Raw genomic sequence first — 25,647 nt, forward strand, 5'->3', positions numbered from 1 at the left:
AAACTGAAATTCAAACAGAAGTTGTTGCTGAAGGGGTTAAAGAGTTGAACAATAACCTGGAACTCAGGTAATAATAATAATAAAAACACTAATCAAAATTAGAGTTTGATTTAATCAATTTAGATTGACTTGTGTCCCCCTAAATAATTGTTGGGAGTTTGAATTTTTTTTTATATATGTAATAATTTATTGACTAATAACAAAATCGTAAACAAAATTTAAGTCTATGACGGATTAATCTTTATTCTACTAGACTAAAAAAATATCATAAAAGAAAAAATATTGAGTTGTTATGGAGTAGATTAATCTTTAAAAACAAATCCATTTTCTTGTTCCTTGAGATTATATGTTTTTGGTTTCATGTTATGATTCTGGACAGTGTCCTCATCCATATAATGACACTTTATATTGTCACAAGTCCTTTATCATTATTATTATTATTATTATTATTATTATTATTAGTATTATGGATGTTATTGTTGTTATTACTATCACAGGCTACAAATAATACAAAGAATGCCAAGAAAGGACTTCTGAGGACTAAAAGTGAGAGGCGCAATAAACTCCCTATCAAGAGGACAACTGCATCTATTGCTGTTACTGCTGCAACTGTTCCACATCCAACTGAGATTTTAAGAGAGACTATTCAGGGAGCTAGTGCAACAACCTCTAGAAATTGGCCTCCTTATTGAAGTTTGTTCCAACTATAGGATTCAACCCACCGAGAAAAAATGTCTAGCTAGCACAATGTGTAGTCACCTTTTGAGTTCATGCCGTTGTGGTTGAATGCTATGGTTAAACAATGTTATATTTTTTGTAATGTAACTTTTGAAACCTGCATGCATGGCTTTTGATGTTGTTATGGCCTATCATGTTTTGGGTTGTGATAGTATGTTATACACAATGTGCTTTAGCACAAACAACACTTGTTTCATACTCTGAAAAATGTTATGTTATGTTAAATTAAATTCATATTTAGCTTCATTACATGTTTTGATTTATCTCTTTTTTGGTTTAATTGATCACAATTTTAGTAGAACAAGTGCAACATCAAGAATTGAACTCATGCAAAATTAGTATTTCATTTCATGGCATCTTCATCAAGACATTACATACTACTTAAGAAATTTAAAACTTCATAACATAATCATCATTTATTGACTATAAAACTTAACAAGCTAAAACCTATACACACACCAAAAGTAACTACAAAAACCAACAGCACCAATTGTCATCATTTTCAAGGTCTTAACATCACTCTCCAAGCTTGTCATCCTCCAATTGAACTCATGCAAGAATTCTTGTGGAATGGGTGTTGCACAAACTGGTTCTTCACATCAATCAGCCCAACAAAAAAAATTACAATGAATTTCATACTGCAAAGTAAAAAATACAGGTGAATCCAAACTCAAAGTGAAATCATCTTAACATTTTCTTCAGAGTCATAACTTTAACTTATAGTTTGGACAACTATAAAATGGTCTACCAGGATTCTCTGTCGTCGTTGAATACTTCATCACCATCCAAAGCCTGCAGTTGCATAAAACGGCTTTATTACCTCTCCTGTTGCACATTCTTTTGCTGCCATAAGGTCCCCCTGTAAAGTTGTTCCTACTTGAGGTACTTTGGCTTTTCTTCCCACCATCCATCATCATTCACGTAGACGAGAAAACAAGATGAACTGAAAGATAGCGGAGAGCTCAAAGAAGAGAAGACAACAGCAAAGAGGTCGAAGAAGAGAAAACAAGAATTTGGGGATTAGGGTTTTATAATGGAAGATGGACTAATTTTGGTATTATTAAGCAATTCCAGGTACCAATTTGAATCAAATTCAAGTTTGGTACACATCAGCATACAGTTGGAATGCTCACATGGCAGTTCACGCTCCACATCGAGATGTACTTTTTTGAATTTCTAGAATTTTATTGGTCATTTTTAAAAGTTAAGGACTAAATTGAGTAGTAATTTAAATTTCAGGAACCATTTTAGGCATTTACTCGTTAGAAATATGTATAGAAGTGGCGCGTGGACTACACTACCTTCATGCTGGAGCCAAGCGCTTTATCTTTCGTTGTGACATAAAACCTAGTAACATCCTTTTGGATAGCAATATGATGCCTAAGCTCTCAGACTTTGGGCTTTCATTGCAGGGACCACTATTTACTTCCAAGCCGAAACCAATTGCAGTAGATTATGTTGCAGGTAATTAATTGATTGATTTATTCAATTTTATAAGCTTACTTGAAAGAATGTAATTAAATAATTCAAATAATAGTCTCACTTGTAGGTACACTTGGATACTTAGCCTCTGAATGTTCCCAACGCCTGACTGTTACAGATAAATGTGACGTTTACTCCTTTGGTATGGTTCTACTTGTAATGGTATGCATGAAGGAGAAGGATTTGTTTCTTAACAAGGCCAACATGTTAGGTAACCAATATTTGGAGGGGAAGAGTGAAATCAAATACTTAGAGAAGTTCATTGATGATCAAGTTCAACCATGGAATGTAATAGCCTTTATGCAGCGATTTTCATTTAATTTAATTTAATTATACAAAACATTGTCATTTTTAATATTTAGTATATATTATCATTAATTTATCGTTCGCGCGCATTGCGCGAGTCTCATTCTAATTTTTTACTAAAGGATGATTGGTTAATTTTCATCTTTTACTAAATCATTAAAATTGCTGATGTGATATTATTAGTAAAGAAAAGATAATTTATATGTAGAGAAAATTGGTTTATATGTTATAAATAGATAGATATTGGATACTCGTTAGATTTTTATTTATTTATTTATTTTTATCTATTATCTTACATTTTTACATGTTATAAATATCGTTTTGGTTTATATGTTATAAATAGATATGTATTGGTTTTTATGTTATAAATATAGTTTTGGAGTTAAACAAAACTCAAACTTATACGAAGTTGAATTTGCAAATTTTAGTGTGAGGGAGATGTTTAATATATTAACTGACTTTTACCAGAATATCTATATTTGCAGTACTGAAAAACGAATACGTAAATATTTGTTTGCTAAAAGCGGCTAATTTTTTTTAATATTAGATTGTTATTAGAATTTTTGTTAAAATTACGATATTTTAGTGTAATACAATTATATGAGATAAAAAGAAATTGTCAATAACGATTTTAAATAAGACAAAAAAAAAAACAGTAAATCAAGATTTCATATAGGATAACAAAAATACAAAATCGTTCACGATTTTAATTTTTTAATTTAAAAAAAATTGTAATTTATAAATTCTTGAATAATGATTTTTTTTGTTATGCAAATCTGATTTGTGTTATATATCACACTTGTAAAATATACCCAAGGTATTACACAACTTCATCCATGGTATAAAAAAAATGAGTGGCTAAAAGAGATTGAAAGACTAAAGTTAACAAAATGGGTTTTCTATCTGGTTTTTCTTGCTGCTTCCAATCTTCTTCTGGTGATAGAGGAACACGTATCTTAGAAGAGCAACCATCATCCATTATAAGTGAACTCTGCCGTCAGTTTTCACTTTCAGAGATGTAATCAGCAACAAATAACTTCCATAATTCTTTTAAAGTTGGAGAAGGCTCCTTTGGCAATGTCTACAAAGGTTATCTGGAAAACAGTTCTACACCAGTTGCCATCAAACGGTGCAAGAAGGATTCAGTTTTTGGTCTTTCCAGCTTGAAGAATGAGGTTGTCCTGCTTTCTCAGCTGCAACACCCCAATCTCATCTCTTTAGTTGGATTCTGCATTGAAGGAACCGAGTTGGTTCTTGTATATGATTACATGTCTAATGGTTCCATTCGTGATCATCTTCATCGTGGGAACATCGATCCACTTACATGGAAGAGGAGGCTTCAAATTTGCATAGGAGTGGCGCGTGCACTGCACTATCTTCACACAGGAGCCAAGTACACTATTATCCACCGGAACATTAAAACACGTCTCATTCTTTTGGATAGTAATTGGGAACCAAAAGTTTCAAGCCTATTATTATCCAAAAGGGGAGCACTTAGTACTTCAAAGTCATTGACAAGGGTGGAGTCAGATGTGAAGGGAACATTGGGGTATCTTGATCCGGAATATTACAACACAAGTATGTTGACTGAAAAATCAGATGTATTTTCATTCGGCATAGTTCTATTAGAAGTTGTGAGTGCAAAGCCGGCAAAAGAGATTAGCGGAGAATACTTTCAAGGCTTTAATCAGTCACTGAGGTCATTTGGAAATGAAATTGTTGATCCAATTCTTAAGTCTAAGATTGATCCAGATTGTTGGAAAACATTTGTTGACATCACTAAGAGATGTTTGCTTTTGGAGGGAAGGGAGAGGCCAGACATTGGAGAAGTGGAGGTGGAACTTGAACTTGCACTAAAATTGCAAGAGGAAGCTGATGCCAAGAATTAACTGCTATAATCCTGGTAAAAAATATGATTTCCTTAGTTGAGTGGTTTGTCTGAATTTTCAGAAGATATGTTTGGCAGATTTAGTTCTAAAATCAATCACTTGTTTCAATCCCATTAGTGGCTGTTCATGTAGCAGATTAAGAAACAGAAAACAAGAGTTGAAGTTTGGCTCTTATCTTATCCCATAATTTCATTTTTTCGAAGTAAATCCTTGCAAATATAGACCAATGAAGATTTAAGGTAAAAGTTACTTGGGTATTCATGTCTAAGGAAAACAACAACAGTTTAAGTGGATTTTGAAAAAGTAAATAAATAAATAAAAATGTAATACAAGAAACTTGTAATTCAGAAGGTCCTGTTCCATTCTCATTTTTGACTAGGAGAGTTCATCATGACAAGGTCACACCCAACCCATAATAAGTGAAGAAAATGACAGTAGCACAATTGCAGTCAATCAAGGGAATCATAATGGAATTGGAAACCAAACAAAAGAACTCAACTCAACCATTTATGGCTGCTCTGTTTTCTTTTCTTTCTTCTGGCTCTAAAAACACAATACTTATAGATCTAACATAGGTTTGCACTAAATGAGGCATATCATGCTGCACTTGATTAGTGGTGATCTATGGATCAATATGTAACACATCAAGTAAATTAAGAAAAGAAAGAATACGAGGAACTTATTGCTAGTACAGCTTAACTTTAGCTTTACAACGTTACCCTATATTTTCTTCCTGCGATCAATGTCCCAGGAATCAAAGGAAATTAAGCTGTGTTTAGAATAAGTTTAATCAGGTCTTTATTCAATGACTTGTCCACTTTCATTCGTGAACTTATAATTGCAATTATATAGTGATTTTCACTAAAAGTACCGCACTATTAAATAAAACTCGAGAGAACATTGGAAATTAAATAAACTCGGAAGTACCTGAAAAAAATAAAGCTGAAAGCCATACATAAAAATGTAAAATTTACACCACTATAGTGATTATATCAACATGTAATGTTTAATTAGATTCAATAAACCTACCATGAGTCCATGAAAGAAAGACCTACGAGCACATGCTCTATGAACATTGAAAAATTCAAGTAGCAAACACAAGCATCCCAACTGTAGTCCCAGCAAACAAAATACTGAAATACTACAAAAGACCACACTGAATTGACAAATTAACAATTAGTTTACATGTTAAATCTTATAATGATGTGTGATATTCTGTGTAGACATGATAACTCAACCAAGGCAATAGTGAATGAAGATAAAGCAGATAATATAAGTGATTCGATTTAACGAGAGGAAACTCTATCTGCACTTTCAAATGTTCCAGTTTTTCACATTCATAGTTGGAAGGGAAATCATACTTTAAAGCAAAAGCAAAATAAAACAAAATTCTGTAGAAGCTTCTTCCAGCTGAACTTGCGAATCCTACACTTTATTTACAACATAATTAAGTGTCTCTGATGTTCAGTCATTGGCTCCTAGTTCTCTTTCCTTGTTTGACATCCCCCTTCTGATTCTGATGGCCTACAGAAAAGATAACCACTGCATTAGACGTGAAAAAAGAAATAACTTAAAAACCCTTGCCACAAGACTAGGCTATAGGAAGCAAGACAGGGAACAATGATTCCCTAAGCATTGATAAATTCAAACAATAGCCAAACCCCGCATCTGATTGCAACTTGATGCATAATGCATCTTGCTATGTACTTTTAATTAATCACAAAGCAATTAAAACTATGAGGAATAACATGGTGCAATGCATAGGAGAATAGTTACATACCATTTTTCTTCTTCTTATCCATATCCTTATCCTTAATCTCAGTAGGGAGTGGCGCGAGACTCTCTGTGTATACAGTGTAGCTTCTGCTGGACAAACAGTGAGGATAATCAACATATTTGCGTTGGAGGAGCTCTCCTTTGGCATTATATTTTGCAAACCTTAGGCGGGTACCCAAAACTAAATCTAATGCAACAATGTCACTACCATTGGATAAGTATAAAGGCACAGTCTTACGAGAAATCTGATAGAAAGTCCAAGAGGACTGCACTTTGTATTGTTTCATCACCCATATGTTAGTTTTATCGCATTCATAAGAATACAAGGCCAGGCAGCCTCCTAGTAGGACGAGATGAGTGGGATTGAGATAACCCATCACTTGTTCAGGCATAGATATGGTTGAGAAACTCCTTTCCTTCAAATCAAATATAAGAATACTATAATCTCTAACACTAAGAGTGCAAGACGACCAATGAATAGCGCCATTCAAGAAGAACCCACGAGATTCCCAGTTGCTCCTACCCAAGGGTTTGGAGAGTGCAAAATCAAGATTAGTCGATGAATTGGTTCTCAAAGACAAGCAATCAAAGTGGTCTTGGCCATTCTTATCCTGAGAAGCTACAAAAACTAAGTAGTCATCCTGTGAAGCATCGTAACCAAATCCATACAAACACTGATAAACGGGATTACAACGAGAAACAATGTGAGAGTAGGATACTCTTTTGCTGGATCCAGTCACTGGATTCCATACGACAAAAAAATGCGGGGCTCCGTGTAAGAGAACAAAGCCTCTGCAGGAGCACATAACTTCAAAATTATAACGTCTTTTCATCTTGAAAGGGAGAGATACATCTTTTGCTGCATTAGCAAAATTGTAGTCGTGAAATGCTGCGTCAATGTCAACGGAGCAAGCCTTGGAGTAGTTACTTATGAAGAGGCATACATGGGTGGGTGCGGCAGAGAGGTGAAGATGCGATTCCGCAAAGTGTGGATCGGAAATGAGAGTGTTCCAGAGCTTCGAAACGCACTTGAGGCGACCGAGTTGTTTGAGCGGAACCCTAAGTAAGATTCTGTGAATCAGATCAGGAGGGAAAATATCGTGAATGCTCTTGCTCTTGTGATTCTCATTCTTCTTCTCCATGGTCGATTGCTGTTTTGGTTTGTTCCCTGTTGTGTGCTTCTGCTTCTTCTTATCCATGCTTGGAATGGAAGGCAGTGCTTTCCGCAATTCACTCAGCCCCGGGATTTGAAATTGTTTGGGTGAGCACCGTGGCTTTCGTTCGAATTTAAGTTAAAATTAGAATCCAACTAATCAAAATATAATTGGTATTTTGATTGGTTCGGTTTGATTTGGATTTGTATTTTTTTTATGTATTTGAATCAAATCAAACCGATTAAGAACATATTGGTTCGGTTCGGATAATTGTCCGATGACTTTGAAATTTATAAAAAAAAACTTGATGGTTTCAGTGGCTAAGAAAAGGGGGGTTGAATCTTAGCCCCTTTTTCGCTTGCTAAAACTTGCTGGACTTCAGATGAGACTTTTCTGTTTTATCTCGTCCCTAGTCACGAGACATTTTCATTTTATCTCGTCACTTGGCATGAGACATTTCTGAAGTTGCATCTTAAAAACAACAGAAGTGAAGTGGGAGAGAGAGAAAATAACACCCAGATATATCCTGGTTCAGCTGCTAAGTGCAGTGCAGCCTACATCCAGTCTCCATCACAACAATGATGGAATTTCACTATAATCCTCCAGATTACAACTTGTAAAGTGCTAACCCAACTTACAAGGGGATTCCCACAGAATCATGAAACACAACACAGATGTACAAAGGAACTCTAAGACATCTATGGCTTTTTCTTTTAATTTTGCACTCTCTGCCTTTTTCCGCTCTATGGCTTTTTCATACAAACTCACTGTTTGCCTTTTTCCATGAGACTCAAGACATGACAAAATTAAACAGAAAAATATTAAACAGAAGACATTGAAGGAGAAGAGAACTGCTAGCTTAGGTAGCTCTGAGAACTCTGTGCCTTGCACTCTCAAATCTTACTTCTTCTCCTTGAATCAAACCATGACTGTTCACCCTTTTTATAGAGGAGTGAAGCCTTCACAGTTGAAACATAAAACCCGAGCTCAGTTTCTTCCCTTCAACAAAGACCGGTTCGGCCACACAGAGAGAAGAGGTAACTCATGCAAAAACCAACATGCAAATACCTCTAGTCCTTCCTTGTTCATCACTCTTCATCAATCCGAGCGCTCCATCCTTGGCTTCCTCTCCAAGATGGATTTCTGGCCCTTGATGCTTCATGATGATGATGACTTCTTCTGCTTTGATCTCTGCCTTCAACCATCACTTCGCCACTCTAGCTACTCCCTGTGGTGGTTGATCAGAATCAAAGACAAGCCATGCCTCCAAGGATCTTCCCTACTGGCCGAATCTTCTTCCTTCTTTTTGTGTATGAAGGATCCGAGATTACCTCACCAAATCTTACCAGATTAGGTGATAATCTCAGCCACAGCATACTTTTCTTTTTCTTTTTCGTGCCATCAACTCGATGGTCTTTAGCTTTGCTTTTCTTTCCTTTTGGTAGCTCCAAGTAGCTTCCATGGCTTCCTGTGTAATAACCGAAGAAAGAAGCAAATGTGAGAGAGAGAGAGAGGAGAGAGAAATTTGAACTCAAACTAATGGGTAATGGTAAAATGAAATTAAAGTCCCACTTCCCTAGCTTAGAGTAGCGTGTATCATCATAACAGCCATCAAATCAATCTTCTCTCTCTTTCTTATGTTTCCAATGCATTAATTACATTTGAAATCCTTCAAAATAATGAAGTGGAATCCGTTGGAAGCATTTAGTTATTTCCTTTGCTTCATGGATTCGAATAGGGCATGGAAACATTCATTAACATTGGGCTTGGTAGCTATAGGTTTCAATTTGGCCCAGAATCATTTTCCTTTTGGATCATAGCATGTATAGAACACATTGGGTTATTGAAATTTTGGCCCACTAAAAGCATTTGCTTTCCTGGTAAGTTTGGATCAAGCATTGAGCACATAAGAAAGCATTCTCTTGGGCCTGCATCAATAACATTCATTCTGGCCCAAATAAAACCTGCATTACAAAATTAATTTAATCAATATTAAATCCAAAATTAATTTTGCAATTATATTAATAATGTTTAGTCATCACAAATATTAATTTAGAGTTTTCCAAACTCATCAATCTCCCCCTTGATGACAAACATTATTAAAATTGAAATGGAAGAAATTAAAGAATAGAGTACAAGTACTCCCTTTGAGAATAGAATTTCTTCCTTTTCAAAGTGTCACATGGCTCCCCCTTAATATGTGCTACCATACCAAAGGAAACATAAACCTGTAACATTTTAATCAAGCTTCAAAATAACAATGTTATTCAACATATTTATTTGAAAATGTTGAATGCTTGATTTATGAGCAGAGTTTGGTGATAATCAAAACTCATTTGTTATCATAATTGATTTTCTGCTCAAACATTAAAAATTACAAAATTCAACAAAAATCCAAACATTTTCCTGTTCAACATATCAGAGCAAAATAACATGAAGAAAAATATTTGTAGAGCAAAATAAGGCAGTTTTTGATATTTTAAACAATTTTACAGGAACTGCCAAAAATACATTTTCAAATCAATAAGCCTATTAATAATTAATCAACAGCCAGTCATCAAGCATAATTATAAACCAGATGCCAAATCAGAATTAACTAAACATGATAAACCAAATGCAGTTGGAACAATGCAAATATTATCAGCAACTAATAGGCATCTTTCGAACAAGAGAGATCACGAATTTTCAATTTTGAAAATTTCATCTCTGTTCCTATTCTTCTTATCCCCTGTTTTTCTTTGTTTCCAATTTCAATTTTGGAAACTTATTTTCCTCATTTTCCTCCCCCTTTTGTCATCATGGGGGGCACCTGCACAAGATAACACATGAAGAATACCACAGGATAAACATAATAACAAGTCAACAAAATAACATGAGTGTTTCAAAGTATCACAGAGCAGGGAGTTTGTAGTTACACTCATACAAAAAAAGGATTGAGCCTACTTGAGCCAATATCAAGTAAAATAAAAATTAATCATCAGACAAATTATAATCAGAATCTGCGGCATCTTCATCACTGCCAGCGCCCAGATCTTTTTCCAAATTTTCCAGCATCATACCCACTCGCTCTTTGCATCTGCCCCAGGCACGTTCATTTTCATATGCTAGCTTTCGAGCAGCTCTATGGAATTGAATCATGAGAGTGGACATATTGGAGAATTCGGTGAGGATTTCCCTTGTGGACTCAGTGGCTTTAGAGGATTCAAACTGGCTTTCAATATCACTGTCCATTGGCATTGGTTTCTTGCTCTTTGTTCCTTTTACCGCACCACCACCTTTGATCATGGAAGTTTTGTTTTCCACAGATTCATTTGTTAAATCTACCTTATAGTACTCAAAAATACACGTGAGAAACATTCCATAAGGCAGATTTGCCTTTTTGGTACTTCTCACACAGTCCCACATATGTCTGATCATAAGATAAGCAAATGAAATAGGAGTAGAAGTAACAAGGGCAAAAATGATTAAAGAATCAGATACAGTTACCCTATTGTGAGAACCACTCTATGGAGTTAAAATGTGGGTAATGATGCGATGCAGCAATGAATTTGTTGGTCCAAGAGCTTTATGAGTAGGGACCGTGCCATCTAATCCAGACATGTTTGCACAAATATGGCTGAGAACCTGCTTATAAGTTATCCCAACATGATCATCCCATTTGTCATTCATGTATACCTTTGGTCCCTCGTCCGTGTACCCGAGGGCAGCACCCAGGGTTTCAGAGTTCAGAACCATATGCACACGTTTCACATAAGAATGGAGAGCACCATCAATCATTCTGAGGTTCGCATAAAATTGCCGAACCAGTTTTGGGTATACCATTTTGTGAATGTGTAGCAGATGGGACCACTTGAGGTTATCAAACATAGGTTGCAAGATAATTCCCTTTGTTGACAGATAATCAAGGTTCACAAGGTAGGAAAGACAGATATGCCTCTTTTCCAGAATTTCTTGATGAAATTCATAAAATGCACATGTCAGGAATCTGGATGGATCAAAATGAGAATGAGGCTTGTGAAACCTGTTCTTGAACTCCAGTGACTCAAGGTTCGCTGGTTCCCTGGTTTCATGCAACACGAAACCTTTGGGCTTCTGAGAGTTTTTTCCTGATGTGTGTGGTGTGGCCTTCTTTGGTGATCGCGGCGGTGGAGAAGGAACGGGTGAGGTCTGAGACGACTCTTCATCAACACTGGGCTCCTTGTTTTTGCCACGGCCAGAACTCTTGTGAGCAATCTTCTTTCTCATGGTGGGAGTTTGCTTGACGGATTGAGGGGGAGAGAGAAGGATTTGATTTGATGTTAACTACTTCCAATGAGATATGAAATGACACTCAAAAGATTTGATCATCATAAAGTGAGGAATCATTAAAAAATTCAATGAGGGGTCAAACTTGATTATGTGGGCCCATTAGAAGCTAAGTCTGCGCAGCCTCCCCCTGAATCAAAGCTCCTCCATCACGCCTTGTTTTTATCTCGTCCATTCCTACGAGATAAAACTGGACAGTATCAAAAATTCACAAATTCTCAACATTATTTAAATCAATCATTCCCAAACTTTTTCTTAACAAACAGAATCTATCTTCACAGAGGGGTTTTGTAAAAATATCAGCAAGTTGTTCTTCAGATTTTACAAATTGAATATCAATAGTACCCTTTTGCACATGTTCTCTAATGAAATGATATTTAATTTCAATGTGCTTTGTTCTTGAGTGCAAAACAGGATTTTTTGAAATATTTATTGCACTCATGTTATCACAAAATAAGGGTATGCTATTGATCTTTAATTTGTAATCCTCCAATTGAGTTTTTAACCAAATTAATTGCGAACAACAAGCAGATGCGGATATATATTCAGCTTCAGCTGTGGATAGAGCCACTGTGGCTTGTTTCTTGCTTGACCACATGTTGAGCGAGCTTCCAAGGAAGCAACACATGCCCGAAGTACTCCTTCTATCCACTCGATCTCCCGCATAATCTGCATCACAAAACCCTACTGCACAAAAGTCATCAGATTTTGGATACCATAAACCATAATCACATGTTCCCTTAATGTACCTAATGATGCGTTTAACAGCCGTTAAATGGGATTCTTTTGGGTGAGATTGAAATCTTGAGCATACACCCACACTTTGAACAATATCCGGTCTAGAGGATGTAAGATACATTAGTGAACCAATCATTCCTCTATACCGTGTCTCATCCACATCTAGGCCATCATCATCTTTATCAAGTTTAGTATTAGGATGCATTGGTGTTCCCATTGATTTGGAATTTTCTAAGCCAAATTTCTTTATCAATTCTTTTGCATACTTGCCTTGGTGAATAAATGTACCACTAGGAGTTTGTTTAATTTGGAGGCCAAGAAAGAAAGTTAGCTCTCCCATTAAACTCATCTCAAACTCACTAGTCATGAGTTTTCCAAACTCTTCACACAAGGATTCATTGGCCGATCCAAACACAATATCATCCACATAAACTTGAACAAGAAGGATATCATCATTAGAAACTTTAATGAACAAAGTAATGTCGGTGGTTCCCCTTTGAAAATGATTTTCTAATAAGAAGGCACTAAGCCTTTCATACCAAGCTCTAGGGGCTTGTCTAAGGCCATAAAGAGCCTTTGAAAGTTTAAAAACATGATTAGGAAAATCTTTATGTTCAAAACCGGGGGGTTGAGCCACATACACTTCTCTATCAATAAAGCCATTAAGAAAAGCACATTTAACATCCATTTGAAACATTTTAAAACCCTTATGGGCAGCATAGGCAAGAAGCAATCTAATTGCTTCCATTCTAGCTACCGGAGCGAAAGACTCATCAAAATCAATTCCCTCTTCTTGATCGTAACCTTGGGCCACTAATCTAGCCTTGTTACGAACAACTTGTCCATCCTCACCAAGTTTATTTTTAAAGACCCACTTAGTACCCGTTACCTTCATACCATCCGAATAAGGTACTAATGTCCAAACCTCATTCTTGTCGAATTGAGCCAGCTCCTCTTGCATAGCCTTGACCCATGATGGATCTTCAAGAGCTTGTTTGACATTGTTGGGCTCCATTTGTGACAAGAGAGCAAAGTTGCTAGGTTCGGTTTGCCTTTTGGTGGAGGATCTTGTTGTTACACCATGAGAGGGATCACCAATGATGAAGTCATGAGGATAACCCCTCATAGACTTCCATTCTCTAGGTTTTCGGCCAGGTGTTGAACTTTGATGAACTTCTGATGGTCTCACTGTTTCAGTTTCTCGTGTCTGCTCAGGAGATAAATTGGAAGTTTCTCCTACAATCTGACGAGATAAAACCGGGCTGACAGATTCTTCATTTTGGACAGATTTGGGAATTTCTTTGCTTGTTCCATCTTCACAATCTGAATCAATATCCTTCACAATACTGGGAATTAAGTTAGAATCACAAAAAGTAACATGTATGGATTCCTCTATTGTCCTATGCTCCTTGAGATAAACTCTATAGGCCTTGCTTGTGGTGGAATATCCAACAAACATTCCTTCATATGATTTTGGATCAAATTTTCCAAGGTTTTCCTTATTGTTAAGTACAAAACATTTGCATCCAAAAACATGAAAATACTTGAGATTTGGAGAGGTTCCTTTCCATAGCTCATAAGGTGTTTTCTTTAACCATTTTCTAATGATTGTTCTATTCAAAATATAACATGCTGTGTTCACAGCTTCAGCCCATAAGAATTTAGGAATTTCACTCTCACATAACATAGCCCTAGTCATTTCTTGAAGGCTTCTATTCCTTCTTTCAACCACCCCATTTTGTTGGGGGTTCTAGGACATGAAAAATTATGAGAAATCCCTAAGTCATCACAGAATTTTTCAAAATCTTGATTTTCAAATTCTCTTCCATGATCACTTCTTAAATGAGCAATTTTCAAATCCTTTTCATTTTGAATTTTCTTACAAAGGGTGGAAAAAGCATGAAAAGCATCATTCTTATGAGCAAGGAAAAGTACCCAACCAAATCTAGAGTAATCATCTACCACCACAAGACCATAATGTTTACCTCCTAAACTTTGAGTTCTCGTAGGACCAAAAAGATCAATATGTAACATTTCCAATGGCCTTTTGGTTGAGATTCCATCTTTTGATTTAAAGGAGGATTTTACTTGTTTGCCTAATTGACAAGCGTCACAAGTAAGATCCTTATCAAACTTGATGTTTGGGATTCCTCTAACCAAATTTCTTTTGACTAGCTTAGAAATTTGATACATGCTAGCATGTCCCAACTTTCTATGCCAAAGCCATTTTTCAGATTCAAAAGATGTGAAGCATGTTACATTTTGTTCCTTTAAATCCTCAAGAGTTAATCCATACACATTGTTGCATCTTTTAGCTTCAAGAAGAACATTCCCAGTTTTCTCACACACAACTAAACAAACAGATTTCTTAAAGATAACTTCAAAACCCAAATCACAAAGTTGACTAACACTAAGCAAATTATGTTTCAAGCCATGTACAAGAAGAACATCATTTATACAAGAAGAAAAGTTTTTACCAACTTTCCCAACAGCCACAATTTTTCCTTTTGCATCATCACCGAAAGTGACAAGTCCTCCATCATAGTCATCAAGCTTTATGAAGAAGGTTGCCTTTCCGGTCATATGCCTAGAGCATCCGCTGTCCATATACCACACATTTTCCTTCCTTTTGGATGCTAGGCACACCTACAAAACAATGCTTAAGTAACCTTAGGTATCCAAATCTTTTTGGATCCTTTTACGTTAAACCATCTTCTATGTCCTAATCCATTGTAATCAAAAACAATTTTATAAACCTTGTCACCAACCATTCTTTCACTGAAAAAGCATTGAATGGGAAAGTGTCCATTCCGATTGCATAGTCTACAAATCCTTGGAGTTGCCTTTTTGTTAAAGTAGGTGGGATCTTGAAATCTTGTGTCATTAGAAGATGAAGCAATATTTTCAAAATGTGAATTTTCAGATTTATGAAACCCCAACCCAGCCTTATCATAAAGAGGTTTTTGACTAGCCAAGATGTGATTTAAACTTTCAGAACTTTGTGTAAATTTGGCCAAGTCTTCCTCAAGTCTTTTAACCTTTTTAAGCAACTCTTCATTTTGTTTAAAACAGTCCACATATGCAAGAACACAATGGTTACTTTCACAGCTCCTAACTTGGGCTCTTAACTGCTTATTTTCTTCAACAAGATCACAAGCAGTTTCGGCCTCTCTCACTTTTTCTTTTAGAAAACTGTTTTCGGCTTTAAGAATGGTAATTTGCTGTTCAAGTTCTTGATTTTCCAGCAGAAAACATCTTATTTTTTCAGAAAGGTGGTCTATCATAAGATGGAGATCTTCAGTGTTAGGGTTATGAAAGATTACCTGATCTATGTGGTCTGCCATGAGACATGTTTGTGACTTGGTCTCGGTTTCTTCATCATCATTATCTGAGTCATTCTCCAAGTCTTCCCATGTGGCCATCAGTCCTTTCTTCTTTCCTCTTTTTGGCTTTTCCTCCTTCTTTAGCTTGGGACAATCAGATTTGAAATGCCCCATTTCCTTGCAATTGTAGCAGGCTACCTTGCTGAGGTCTTTCTTCACTTTCCTTGTGCTGCTGCCTTTGCCTCTGAGCTTAGCCATTTTCCTGAATTTTTTTGCAAATAAAACAAACTCATTTTCAGAAGAGTTATCACTGGATTCATCATCCAGGGGGTTAGTCACAGAAGAAAATGCAATTCCTTTCTTTTTTGTATCTTTTTTCAAATAGGTATTTTCAAAAGCAAGAAGATTTCCTCTCAAATCATCAAGTGTTATGGAGTCTAGGCTACTACTCTCAGAAATAATTAAAGCTTTAGTCTCCCACTCTTTTGTGAGACATCTCAACACTCTTCTCACTAGCACAGATTCTGAATGTGTGATTCCAAGAGCATCTAAGCCAATAGTGATGGCATTGAACCGTTCGAACAGTTCATCGATGGACTCTCCTTCCTTCATTGTAAACATTTCATATTCCCTGTTTAACATGTCTGTCCGAGTCTTTTTTACAATGGTAGTTCCTTCATGAGTGATTTGCAACTTGTCCCAGATTTCCTTTGCCGTTGTGCATCGTGATACTCGTCGGTACTCCTCAAAGCTGATAGCACAATTGAGCAGATTGGTTGCCTTGGCATTTAACTCCACCTTCTTCCTATCTTCCTCGGTCCAGTTTGCTTCCGGTTTACGGGAGGTTACTCCTTGAGCATTTGTGGTAGTCGGAAATTTAGGACCTTCCAAGATGATCTTCCAAAGTCTGTAATCTACAGCTTGTACAAATATCTTCATCCTCTCCTTCCAATAGGTATAATTTTTCCCATTGAAAAGAGGAGGTCTGTTGCTTGATTGTCCTTCTGTCAGATTATAAGACACCACATTTGTGCCACTGTTTTCCGCCATTAGGATCTTTACTCCAAGCTGCAAAGCTTGATCTCTTTGAGACCAAGCTCTGATACCAATTGATGGTTTCAGTGGCTAAGAGAAGGGGGGGTTGAATCTTAGCCCCTTTTTCGCTTGCTAAAACTTGCTGGACTTCAGATGAGACTTTTCTGTTTTATCTCGTCCCTAGTCACGAGACATTTTCATTTTATCTCGTCACTTGGCATGAGACATTTCTGAAGTTGCATCTTAAAAACAACAGAAGTGAAGTGGGAGAGAGAGAGAGAAAATAACACCCAGATATATCCTGGTTCAGCTGCTAAGTGCAGTGCAGCCTACATCCAGTCTCCATCACAACAATGATGGAATTTCACTATAATCCTCCAGATTACAACTTGTAAAGTGCTAACCCAACTTACAAGGGGATTCCCACAGAATCATGAAACACAACACAGATGTACAAAGGAACTCTAAGACATCTATGGCTTTTTCTTTTAATTTTGCACTCTCTGCCTTTTTCCGCTCTATGGCTTTTTCATACAAACTCACTGTTTGCCTTTTTCCATGAGACTCAAGACATGACAAAATTAAACAGAAAAATATTAAACAGAAGACATTGAAGGAGAAGAGAACTGCTAGCTTAGGTAGCTCTGAGAACTCTGTGCCTTGCACTCTCAAATCTTACTTCTTCTCCTTGAATCAAACCATGACTGTTCACCCTTTTTATAGAGGAGTGAAGCCTTCACAGTTGAAACATAAAACCCGAGCTCAGTTTCTTCCCTTCAACAAAGACCGGTTCGGCCACACAGAGAGAAGAGGTAACTCATGCAAAAACCAACATGCAAATACCTCTAGTCCTTCCTTGTTCATCACTCTTCATCAATCCGAGCGCTCCATCCTTGGCTTCCTCTCCAAGATGGATTTCTGGCCCTTGATGCTTCATGATGATGATGACTTCTTCTGCTTTGATCTCTGCCTTCAACCATCACTTCGCCACTCTAGCTACTCCCTGTGGTGGTTGATCAGAATCAAAGACAAGCCATGCCTCCAAGGATCTTCCCTACTGGCCGAATCTTCTTCCTTCTTTTTGTGTATGAAGGATCCGAGATTACCTCACCAAATCTTACCAGATTAGGTGATAATCTCAGCCACAGCATACTTTTCTTTTTCTTTTTCGTGCCATCAACTCGATGGTCTTTAGCTTTGCTTTTCTTTCCTTTTGGTAGCTCCAAGTAGCTTCCATGGCTTCCTGTGTAATAACCGAAGAAAGAAGCAAATGTGAGAGAGAGAGAGAGAGGAGAGAGAAATTTGAACTCAAACTAATGGGTAATGGCAAAATGAAATTAAAGTCCCACTTCCCTAGCTTAGAGTAGCGTGTATCATCATAACAGCCATCAAATCAATCTTCTCTCTCTTTCTTATGTTTCCAATGCATTAATTACATTTGAAATCCTTCAAAATAATGAAGTGGAATCCGTTGGAAGCATTTAGTTATTTCCTTTGCTTCATGGATTCGAATAGGGCATGGAAACATTCATTAACATTGGGTTTGGTAGCTATAGGTTTCAATTTGGCCCAGAATCATTTTCCTTTTGGATCATAGCATGTATAGAACACATTGGGTTATTGAAATTTTGGCCCACTAAAAGCATTTGCTTTCCTGGTAAGTTTGGATCAAGCATTGAGCACATAAGAAAGCATTCTCTTGGGCCTGCATCAATAACATTCATTCTGGCCCAAATAAAACCTGCATTACAAAATTAATTTAATCAATATTAAATCCAAAATTAATTTTGCAATTATATTAATAATGTTTAGTCATCACAAATATTAATTTAGAGTTTTCCAAACTCATCAAAACTAAATTTTTATCTTAAAAATTCAACAAGTACAATAAACATGTAACATTAATATAAATAATCTAAATATGTTAAACACCAAATACATTAAAAACTAAACTTATTAAAATTGAAACATATTAATAGTGAATAATCTTACTAAAAGCCACTAAAAGTCATACATTTTTTTTTATTTTTTTATTTAATTAATATATGATCGGGTTTACGGGTTGGATCGGATTTCGCATCCCAGAACCGATATCCGAACCAATCACTAACAAAGGCCATTGGTTTGGTTTGGGTTGGATCTGATTACCCGTTGATTCTAGAACCAATTTAATTGGTTCGGTTCAGGTTCGGACAAGTAATCGGATACCCGCTACCCGTGCTCACCCTATGAAATTGCGTTCAAAACAAAAGACCAAGGTTCAAGGGAAGGGAAGAGTTACTTTTGAATTGGATATGGAAAAAAATACTTATTTTTTAATTATTTTTTTAGATTATTACAAAACTTTTTTCTTGGGAGAATATATATTTGAGAAGGAAACTCGACTTCACGTGAAGTTGATAACTGAGAGTCGTTAGATGATTTGACTGATTTGACTAAATTTTCATCTAGCGGCTCTCAACTATCAACTTCACATGAAGTCGACTGCACCTGAGTTTTCATTATTTGAGAATTTGAATATAATTTATTATTTTGAGAATTTGATTTTTTTTTTTAAAAAGACCTAAAATTTTTATATTAGAGTTGTACAAAATTATATTTTTATTTTTTGTTTTTATTTTTACATTTGTTTTAGTTGTCATACTTTATCTTCTTTTATGGTGTTTTTGGTTTGCAAATAATTTAAGAGAAAGTAAAAAAAAAAAATGAGAATGAAAAAGATAGAAAATATAATATAAAATTATGAATTAATTTTATAATCATATGATATATTGGTATGAGAGATTAAGAAATAAAGAATAGTAAGAATCATAACATGTATAAATTATAGAATTTGAATATTTATAAATAAAATTTTTTATAATTATTATTATGATATTTTTAGTGTACATGTTTATTATATTTAATTAGTACTTTATGTTTTAATTGAATAATATAGATAAGAATTTTTTATTTTCTAAAATTTTTTTACTAAAAAATGATTGGTTAATTCTTATTTTTTGTCAAATTTTTAAAACTACTAAAGTGACATTATTAGTAAGAAAAAGATAACTTATATGTAGAGAAAATTGGTTTATATGTTATAAATAAATAGATATTGGATACTCGTTGAATTTTTTTTTTATTATTATCTTGAAATTTTACCTGTTATGAATATAGTTTTGGTTTATATGTTATAAATAGATATGTATTAGTTTTTATGTTATAATTTATAAATATAGTTTTGGAGTTAAACAAAACTCAAACCTATATGAAACTGAATTTGCAAATTTTAGTGTGAGGGAGATGTTAAATACATTAACTGACTTTTACTAGAGTATCTATATTTGTTGAAAAATAAATGCGTAAATATTTGTTTGTTAAAATTTAAAAGAGGTTAATTTTTTTTATATTGAATTGTTATCGGTGTTTTTGTTAATGTTATGATATGAGTTAATAGTCAATTTCATCCCTAAAAAATGATCCGATCTCCATTTTGGTCCTCAAAAGATAAAATTAATTAAATTAATCCTCGAAAAATAATTGGGTTGGTCAAGTTCGTCCTTCCGTCATTTCAGTGGCTGACGTGGCTAACGATCACTAGCGTGGAACGTTAACTAACAGCATGGCACACTCCAAAACGACATAGTTTTATTTGTTTTGACCCCAACCCGTAATATGAAGTCGTTTGATCTCCAGAATGAATATTCAAGCGTTTCTTTCCATCACCACCTCTCGTAGCAACCATGTCTCTGTTTCGCTCCAAAACCTCTTGTTTCCTCTGTTCTCTCTGAAGCTCTGCCCTAAGACACTTGCCAAAGAATTGAACCTGCCTGTTCAGTTCACCATTCTGCAAAACGACATTTGCGGAAGGGTTCGCACTAACAGAGTGCAAAGTTGGAGGACTCACGGAGACCGAACACCAGTGGAAGAAGGCATCGTAAAGGTGAAAGGTAAAGCTTTAATTTTTTTTGTTGTTATTTTTTGTGGCTTTGCATTGTTAGTGTGTATCATTGTATCTTGCTGAGTTTATATGGATTGTTAAGTTAGGTTAAGGTTTGGAATTTAATTTGAAATACATTTGTCTGTTGATGTTGCTAATCAAGTTATGATATTAGGTAGAACATTTTTCTTTTGAAGATGGAACGACGTTGATGTTGCTAATCAAGTTATAATATTAGGTAGAACATTTTTCTTTTGAAGATGGAACGACAAGTTTTAGGGTTATTTTGTTGTGGGTTTATGGGTTTGATGCATGTTCATTCTGGTGTTAGACTAATTTTTGTTATGATTATGACTAGGTTGTGTGATGTGGGTTTATGTTTTGGTGTTGTTCTGTTTTTGTAGATGGAAAGTCCTGCAATGATTTTTGTATTTTACTATGGTGGAAAGTTTAAAAAAGAACGGGATGGATATCTATATTATGAGCCGGATAATACAGAGGTTGTAATGTGCAAGGATTGTAGAAGGTTCCTGGTGTTCTCCTTGACAAAGGGTTGAAGAGGCTAACCACGGATGCCGACTGGATTGTAATGAATGCCTCACCCAAACCAGCTGCAGCTGCATGGCATTTGTGCTAACTCCAAGTTTCAAGCCTCTAAGAAAGAAAGATAAAGCCATTTGCTTAGTATCATGTGTTTTGCTCCATGGTTGTTGTCTATGTTTTTATACAGGGCTATATTTATCAGGTTCCGTCTTAGATAAGCGCATAATGAGTCTACCAGCATATCTAGGCCCTAATGAAAATATATCTTGCTCTTGCATGAGAGTACTTAGATTGTTACAACACCTTTGTATATGTTAAGTCCTCATTGTCAATAATCTTTGCACATACACATTAACATACACAAGTTTTGTATAGTGATTTAAATTAGTTATATTTGGTGTTACCAAAATGTAATGACCAATAAGGGTAAATCATAGCACTTATTCCTGAGCCTCATTTTGAGTTATAATTTCTAACACTCGGATAAGGCTGCTTACATGTTAGTGTTGTTTTAATATAATGCTACCTAGTGTTTAACTAGTTAATTACTTTGTCTTGCTTCTCTGTACTTAACAGCTTACAAGTGATTGTTGTAATAGCATCATTGGCAAAGCATGGATGAGTTAGGAGAATTAGATTTTTTTTTAACTGAATAAAATAAAATTACTTTTAGAGGTATAAGTTAGTTAATGTTAATATGAAGGTAATAATGACATTACAGTTCAAAAGTATTTTTGCTAAACTAAAAAGTAATTTCATATATACTTTCACCAAAATTCGAGGTTCATCAAAAAGTGATATTTACATTCAAAAGACCACAATCTTCAAGATCCAAATGTACACCAGAAATGCAAAGACTCTCTAAAATTATATATTACCTTTACAAAACATGTTGCAGGAGTATACTTTAAAATTGACTAATTTGATTAACATTATCATGAACAATAGAAGAATCATCCCATTCTTGCATCGATTTCAAAGTGTACTATTGTCTGTATGTGTTCAATGGATAAATTATATGTTGAATTAAACACAACTAAGTTGAAATAGCTCATTTCATCATTACATAATCAACTCTTTCAATCTCAAAAGTCTATCAATAGCCCAAACATAACATAACTTAACATCACTACTAGCTTTACTTGGATAAACATATGATCAAAAGGGATTCACCAATAACAGTTGATTTTCCATGCCCGGTTATCCCCGTTACAAGCCTTCTCCGTTTGTCTCACCATTTTGCATGGCACTTCCACTTCTCCATGCTAATTTAACCTTCCAATCTTCATAATCAATATCCAGTTCTACATCAGTTTTTGAGACTCTCTTTGGACCTTCTGCAACAACATGTTTATTTTCTTCAACCCATTTAAAAAAATTGCAGTAGCTCCCCTCCTAAAAATATTGAATAAAAAAGTTAATCTCACATAAATGGTGAAAGCCAAGATGATGCTATCATTCATACAAAATTAAACTCACCTAATATCTTGGATAAGTATGAAATAACTTATGATGTCCCAGATTTTTTAATCAAAGGTTTTAAACCGCAAAAACAGGTTTTCTCATCGTTTTCCCTTCTTCTTCACATGGACGAGCTCGAAGCATAACTATCATGTGAGTGCGACGGAAACCCACTATGGGACCTCCACTTCCACTCCCTCATGGCGCCGAAATCGATTTTCTCCTCCCTCAACAGCGGCTAAATCTGCAACAACACTCAAGCAATGCATTCATATTCATGGGAAGATGGGAATTAGGGTTTATTTAATTGAAATTTAGAGACTAAATTGATACATTTTGCTAAACATATCTCGTCAGCAACACACATGGTATGCCAGGTGTAATTCGTATTGCCACTTCACGTTCCAGGTCAGCAGATCGTTAACGGCAGCGTGAGGAAGTTAACGGAAGGACGAACGTGATTTAAAAAAAATTATTCAGGGACTAATTTGATTAAAAAAATCATTCACGGGTAAAATTGGAGATCGCGTGATCTTTTAGAGACGAATTTGAGTATTAACTCTTATGATATTTTGGTATAATACAATTATATGAGATAAAAAAAAGTTATTAATAACGATTTTAAAAAAAAAGAAAGTAAACAAAAATCACGATTTCGTATAAGATAAAAAAAAATACAAAATCGTAAGTCACGATTTTAATTTTTTAATTTTTAAAATTATAATTTAGAATACGCCTATTTCAACTCATATCAACTTATTATACAACTTCATCCATCGCATCAAAGCATAACTAGCGGCTAAAAAAGATTGAAAGACTAAAGTTAACAAAATGGAGGTTGCAAACCTGCAATTGTCACTACAATTAAAACAACTTTTTGACCCAATTATTAGCACAAAGCTGAACTTTAATTTTTTTAGCTCAATTATTCTGCACTCAGCCAAAGTAAAAAGGTCTGAATAGTTGCTTCTGCATTCATCTTCATATATAGAAAACCTACATCTTCACATATAGTTGCTTCTACTCCTTTATATTATTATTATTATTATTATTATTATTTAGACCTATTTCACATCAGTTGAAACATATGAACAACCTACATGTATGTGCATGTGAACCATGAAAAGGAGGAGATCAGAAAAATTCCTGTTATATTTTGAGATCATAGCTATATTCTATTGACATCATCATCGAAACTTTCTGCATATATAATTCTATCAACTTCATTCTAATTAATTACTTAACATTGTTTCAATAAACTTTGTTACTTTCTATCTGTTAGTGCAAACTAAGTTACTGCCTATACAGAAGGCATTTCAATATCACTCAAAACACAGCACAAATGGGTTTTCTATCTGGTTTTTCTTGCTGCTTCCGATCTTCTTCTGGTGATAGAGGAACACGTATCTTAGAAGAACAACCGTCATCCATTATAAGTGAACTCTGCCGTCAGTTTTCACTTTCAGAGATGCAATCAGCAACAAATAACTTCCATAATTCTTTGAAAGTTGGAGAAGGCTCCTTTGGCAATGTCTGCAAAGGTTATCTGGAAAACAGTTCTACACTAGTTGCCATCAAACGGTGCAAGAAGGATTCAGTTTTTGGTCTTTCCAGCTTGAAGAATGAGGTTGTCCTGCTTTCTCAGCTGCAACACCCCAATCTCATCTCCTTAGTTGGATTCTACATTGAAGGAACCGAGTTGGTTCTTGTATATGATTACATGTCTAATGGTTCCGTTCGTGATCATCTTCATCGTGGGAACATAGATCCACTTACATGGAAGAGGAGGCTTCAAATTTGCATAGGAGTGGCGCGTGCACTGCACTATCTTCACACAGGAGCCAAGTACACTATTATCCACCGGAACATTAAAACACGTCTCATTCTTTTGGATAGTAATTGGGAACTAAAAGTTTCAAGCCTATTATTATCCAAAAGGGGAGCACTTAGTACTTCAAAATCATTGACAAGGGTGGAGTCAGATGTGAAGGGAACAATGGGGTATGTTGATCGGGAATATGCAGCAACAAATATGTTGACTGAAAAATCAGATGTATTTTCATTCGGCATAGTTCTATTAGAAGTTGTGAGTGCAAAGCCGGCACACGAGATTATCAGAGAATACTTTCAAGGCTTTAATCAATCACTGAGGTCATCTGCAAATGAAATTGTTGATCTAATTCTTAAGTCTAAGATTGATCCAGATTGTTGGAAAACATTTGTTGACATCACTAAGAGATGTTTGCTTATGGAGGGAAGGGAAAGGCCAGACATGGGAGAAGTGGAGGTGGAACTTGAACATGCACTAAAATTGCAAGAGGAAGCTGTTGCCAAGAATTAACTGCAATAATTCTGGTAAAAAATATGATTTCCTTAGTTGAGTGGTTTGTCTGAATTTGCAGAAGATATGTTTGGCAGATGTAGTTCTAAAATCAATCACTTGTTTCAATCCCATTGTCACTGAAGTAGCTGTTCATGTAGCAGATTAAGAAACAGAAAACAAGAGTTAAAGTTTGTACTTATGTTAGTTTCATGTAACTCTATGTGCTCTTATCTTATCCCATAATTTCATTTTTTCTAAGTAAATCCTTGCAAATGTAGGCCAATGAAGATTTAAGGTGAGAGTTACTTGGGTATATATGTCCAAGGAAAACAGCAACAGTTTAAGTGGATTTTGAAAAAGTAAATAAATAAATAAAAATGTAAATACAAGAAAATTTGTAATTTGGAATGTTCTGTTCCATTCTCATTTTTTACTAGGAGAGTTCATCATGACAAGGTCAACATCCAACCCATAATAAGTGAAGAAAATGACAGTAGCACAATTGCAGTCAATCAAGGGAATCATAATGGAATTGAAAAGCAAACAAAAGAACTCAACTTTCTAGCTCTCTTATTGAATGAGAATCTAACGAGATAAGGAACTACCTGAGAAGAACCATTGAGATGGAGTAGTAGATTACTGATTACAACAA

General features: G+C 35.3%; 3 protein-coding genes and 1 long non-coding RNA gene across 4 annotated transcripts; 3 read left to right on the forward strand and 1 right to left on the reverse strand.

Annotated features, from left to right (window-relative positions):
* Positions 1 to 843: 843 nt before the first annotated feature.
* LOC112743376 (receptor-like protein kinase ANXUR2) lies at positions 844 to 4,415 on the forward strand. The gene is made up of 5 exons (XM_072216030.1): positions 844 to 889; positions 1,813 to 1,898; positions 2,151 to 2,202; positions 2,288 to 2,431; positions 3,583 to 4,415. The coding sequence occupies exons 1-5, from the start codon at positions 844 to 846 to the stop codon at positions 4,413 to 4,415; spliced, it is 1,161 nt and encodes a 386-aa protein (XP_072072131.1).
* Positions 4,416 to 5,668: 1,253 nt separating this feature from the next.
* On the reverse strand, positions 5,669 to 7,452 carry LOC112744610 (F-box/kelch-repeat protein At3g23880-like). The gene is made up of 2 exons (XM_025794284.2): positions 6,196 to 7,452; positions 5,669 to 5,939 (listed from the first exon to the last, which is right to left on the reverse strand). The coding sequence occupies exons 1-2, from the start codon at positions 7,388 to 7,390 to the stop codon at positions 5,884 to 5,886; spliced, it is 1,251 nt and encodes a 416-aa protein (XP_025650069.1). The 5' UTR covers positions 7,391 to 7,452; the 3' UTR covers positions 5,669 to 5,883.
* A 12,953-nt stretch (positions 7,453 to 20,405) lies between these two features.
* Positions 20,406 to 21,759, forward strand: LOC140178909 (uncharacterized). The gene is made up of 2 exons (XR_011871901.1): positions 20,406 to 20,678; positions 21,073 to 21,759. It is a non-coding gene; the product is annotated as an uncharacterized lncRNA (long non-coding RNA).
* Positions 21,760 to 24,014: 2,255 nt separating this feature from the next.
* LOC112740693 (receptor-like protein kinase ANXUR2) lies at positions 24,015 to 25,013 on the forward strand. The gene has a single exon (XM_025789288.3). The coding sequence runs from the start codon at positions 24,015 to 24,017 to the stop codon at positions 25,011 to 25,013; it is 999 nt and encodes a 332-aa protein (XP_025645073.1).
* Positions 25,014 to 25,647: the final 634 nt, after the last annotated feature.

Source organism: Arachis hypogaea, chromosome 14 (genome assembly GCF_003086295.3).
Source record: "Arachis hypogaea cultivar Tifrunner chromosome 14, arahy.Tifrunner.gnm2.J5K5, whole genome shotgun sequence".
Classification (NCBI taxonomy): domain Eukaryota; kingdom Viridiplantae; phylum Streptophyta; class Magnoliopsida; order Fabales; family Fabaceae; genus Arachis; species Arachis hypogaea.

Excerpts from the sequence above, each read along its gene's own strand:
- LOC112740693 (XM_025789288.3), top strand. The coding sequence starts at position 24,015 with ATGGGTTTTCTATCTGGTTTTTCTTGCTGCTTCCGATCTTCTTCTGGT.
- LOC112743376 (XM_072216030.1), top strand. The coding sequence starts at position 844 with ATGGCTTTTGATGTTGTTATGGCCTATCATGTTTTGGGTTGTGATA. Across the intron at positions 890-1,812 it reads TCATGTTTTGGGTTGTGATA|GTACCAATTTGAATCAAATT; the intron begins GTATGTTATACA and ends AAGCAATTCCAG. Across the intron at positions 1,899-2,150 it reads TTCACGCTCCACATCGAGAT|GGACCACTATTTACTTCCAA; the intron begins GTACTTTTTTGA and ends CTTTCATTGCAG.
- LOC112744610 (XM_025794284.2), bottom strand. The coding sequence starts at position 7,390 with ATGGATAAGAAGAAGCAGAAGCACACAACAGGGAACAAACCAAAACAG. Across the intron at positions 5,940-6,195 it reads GGATAAGAAGAAGAAAAATG|GCCATCAGAATCAGAAGGGG; the intron begins GTATGTAACTAT and ends TCTTTTCTGTAG.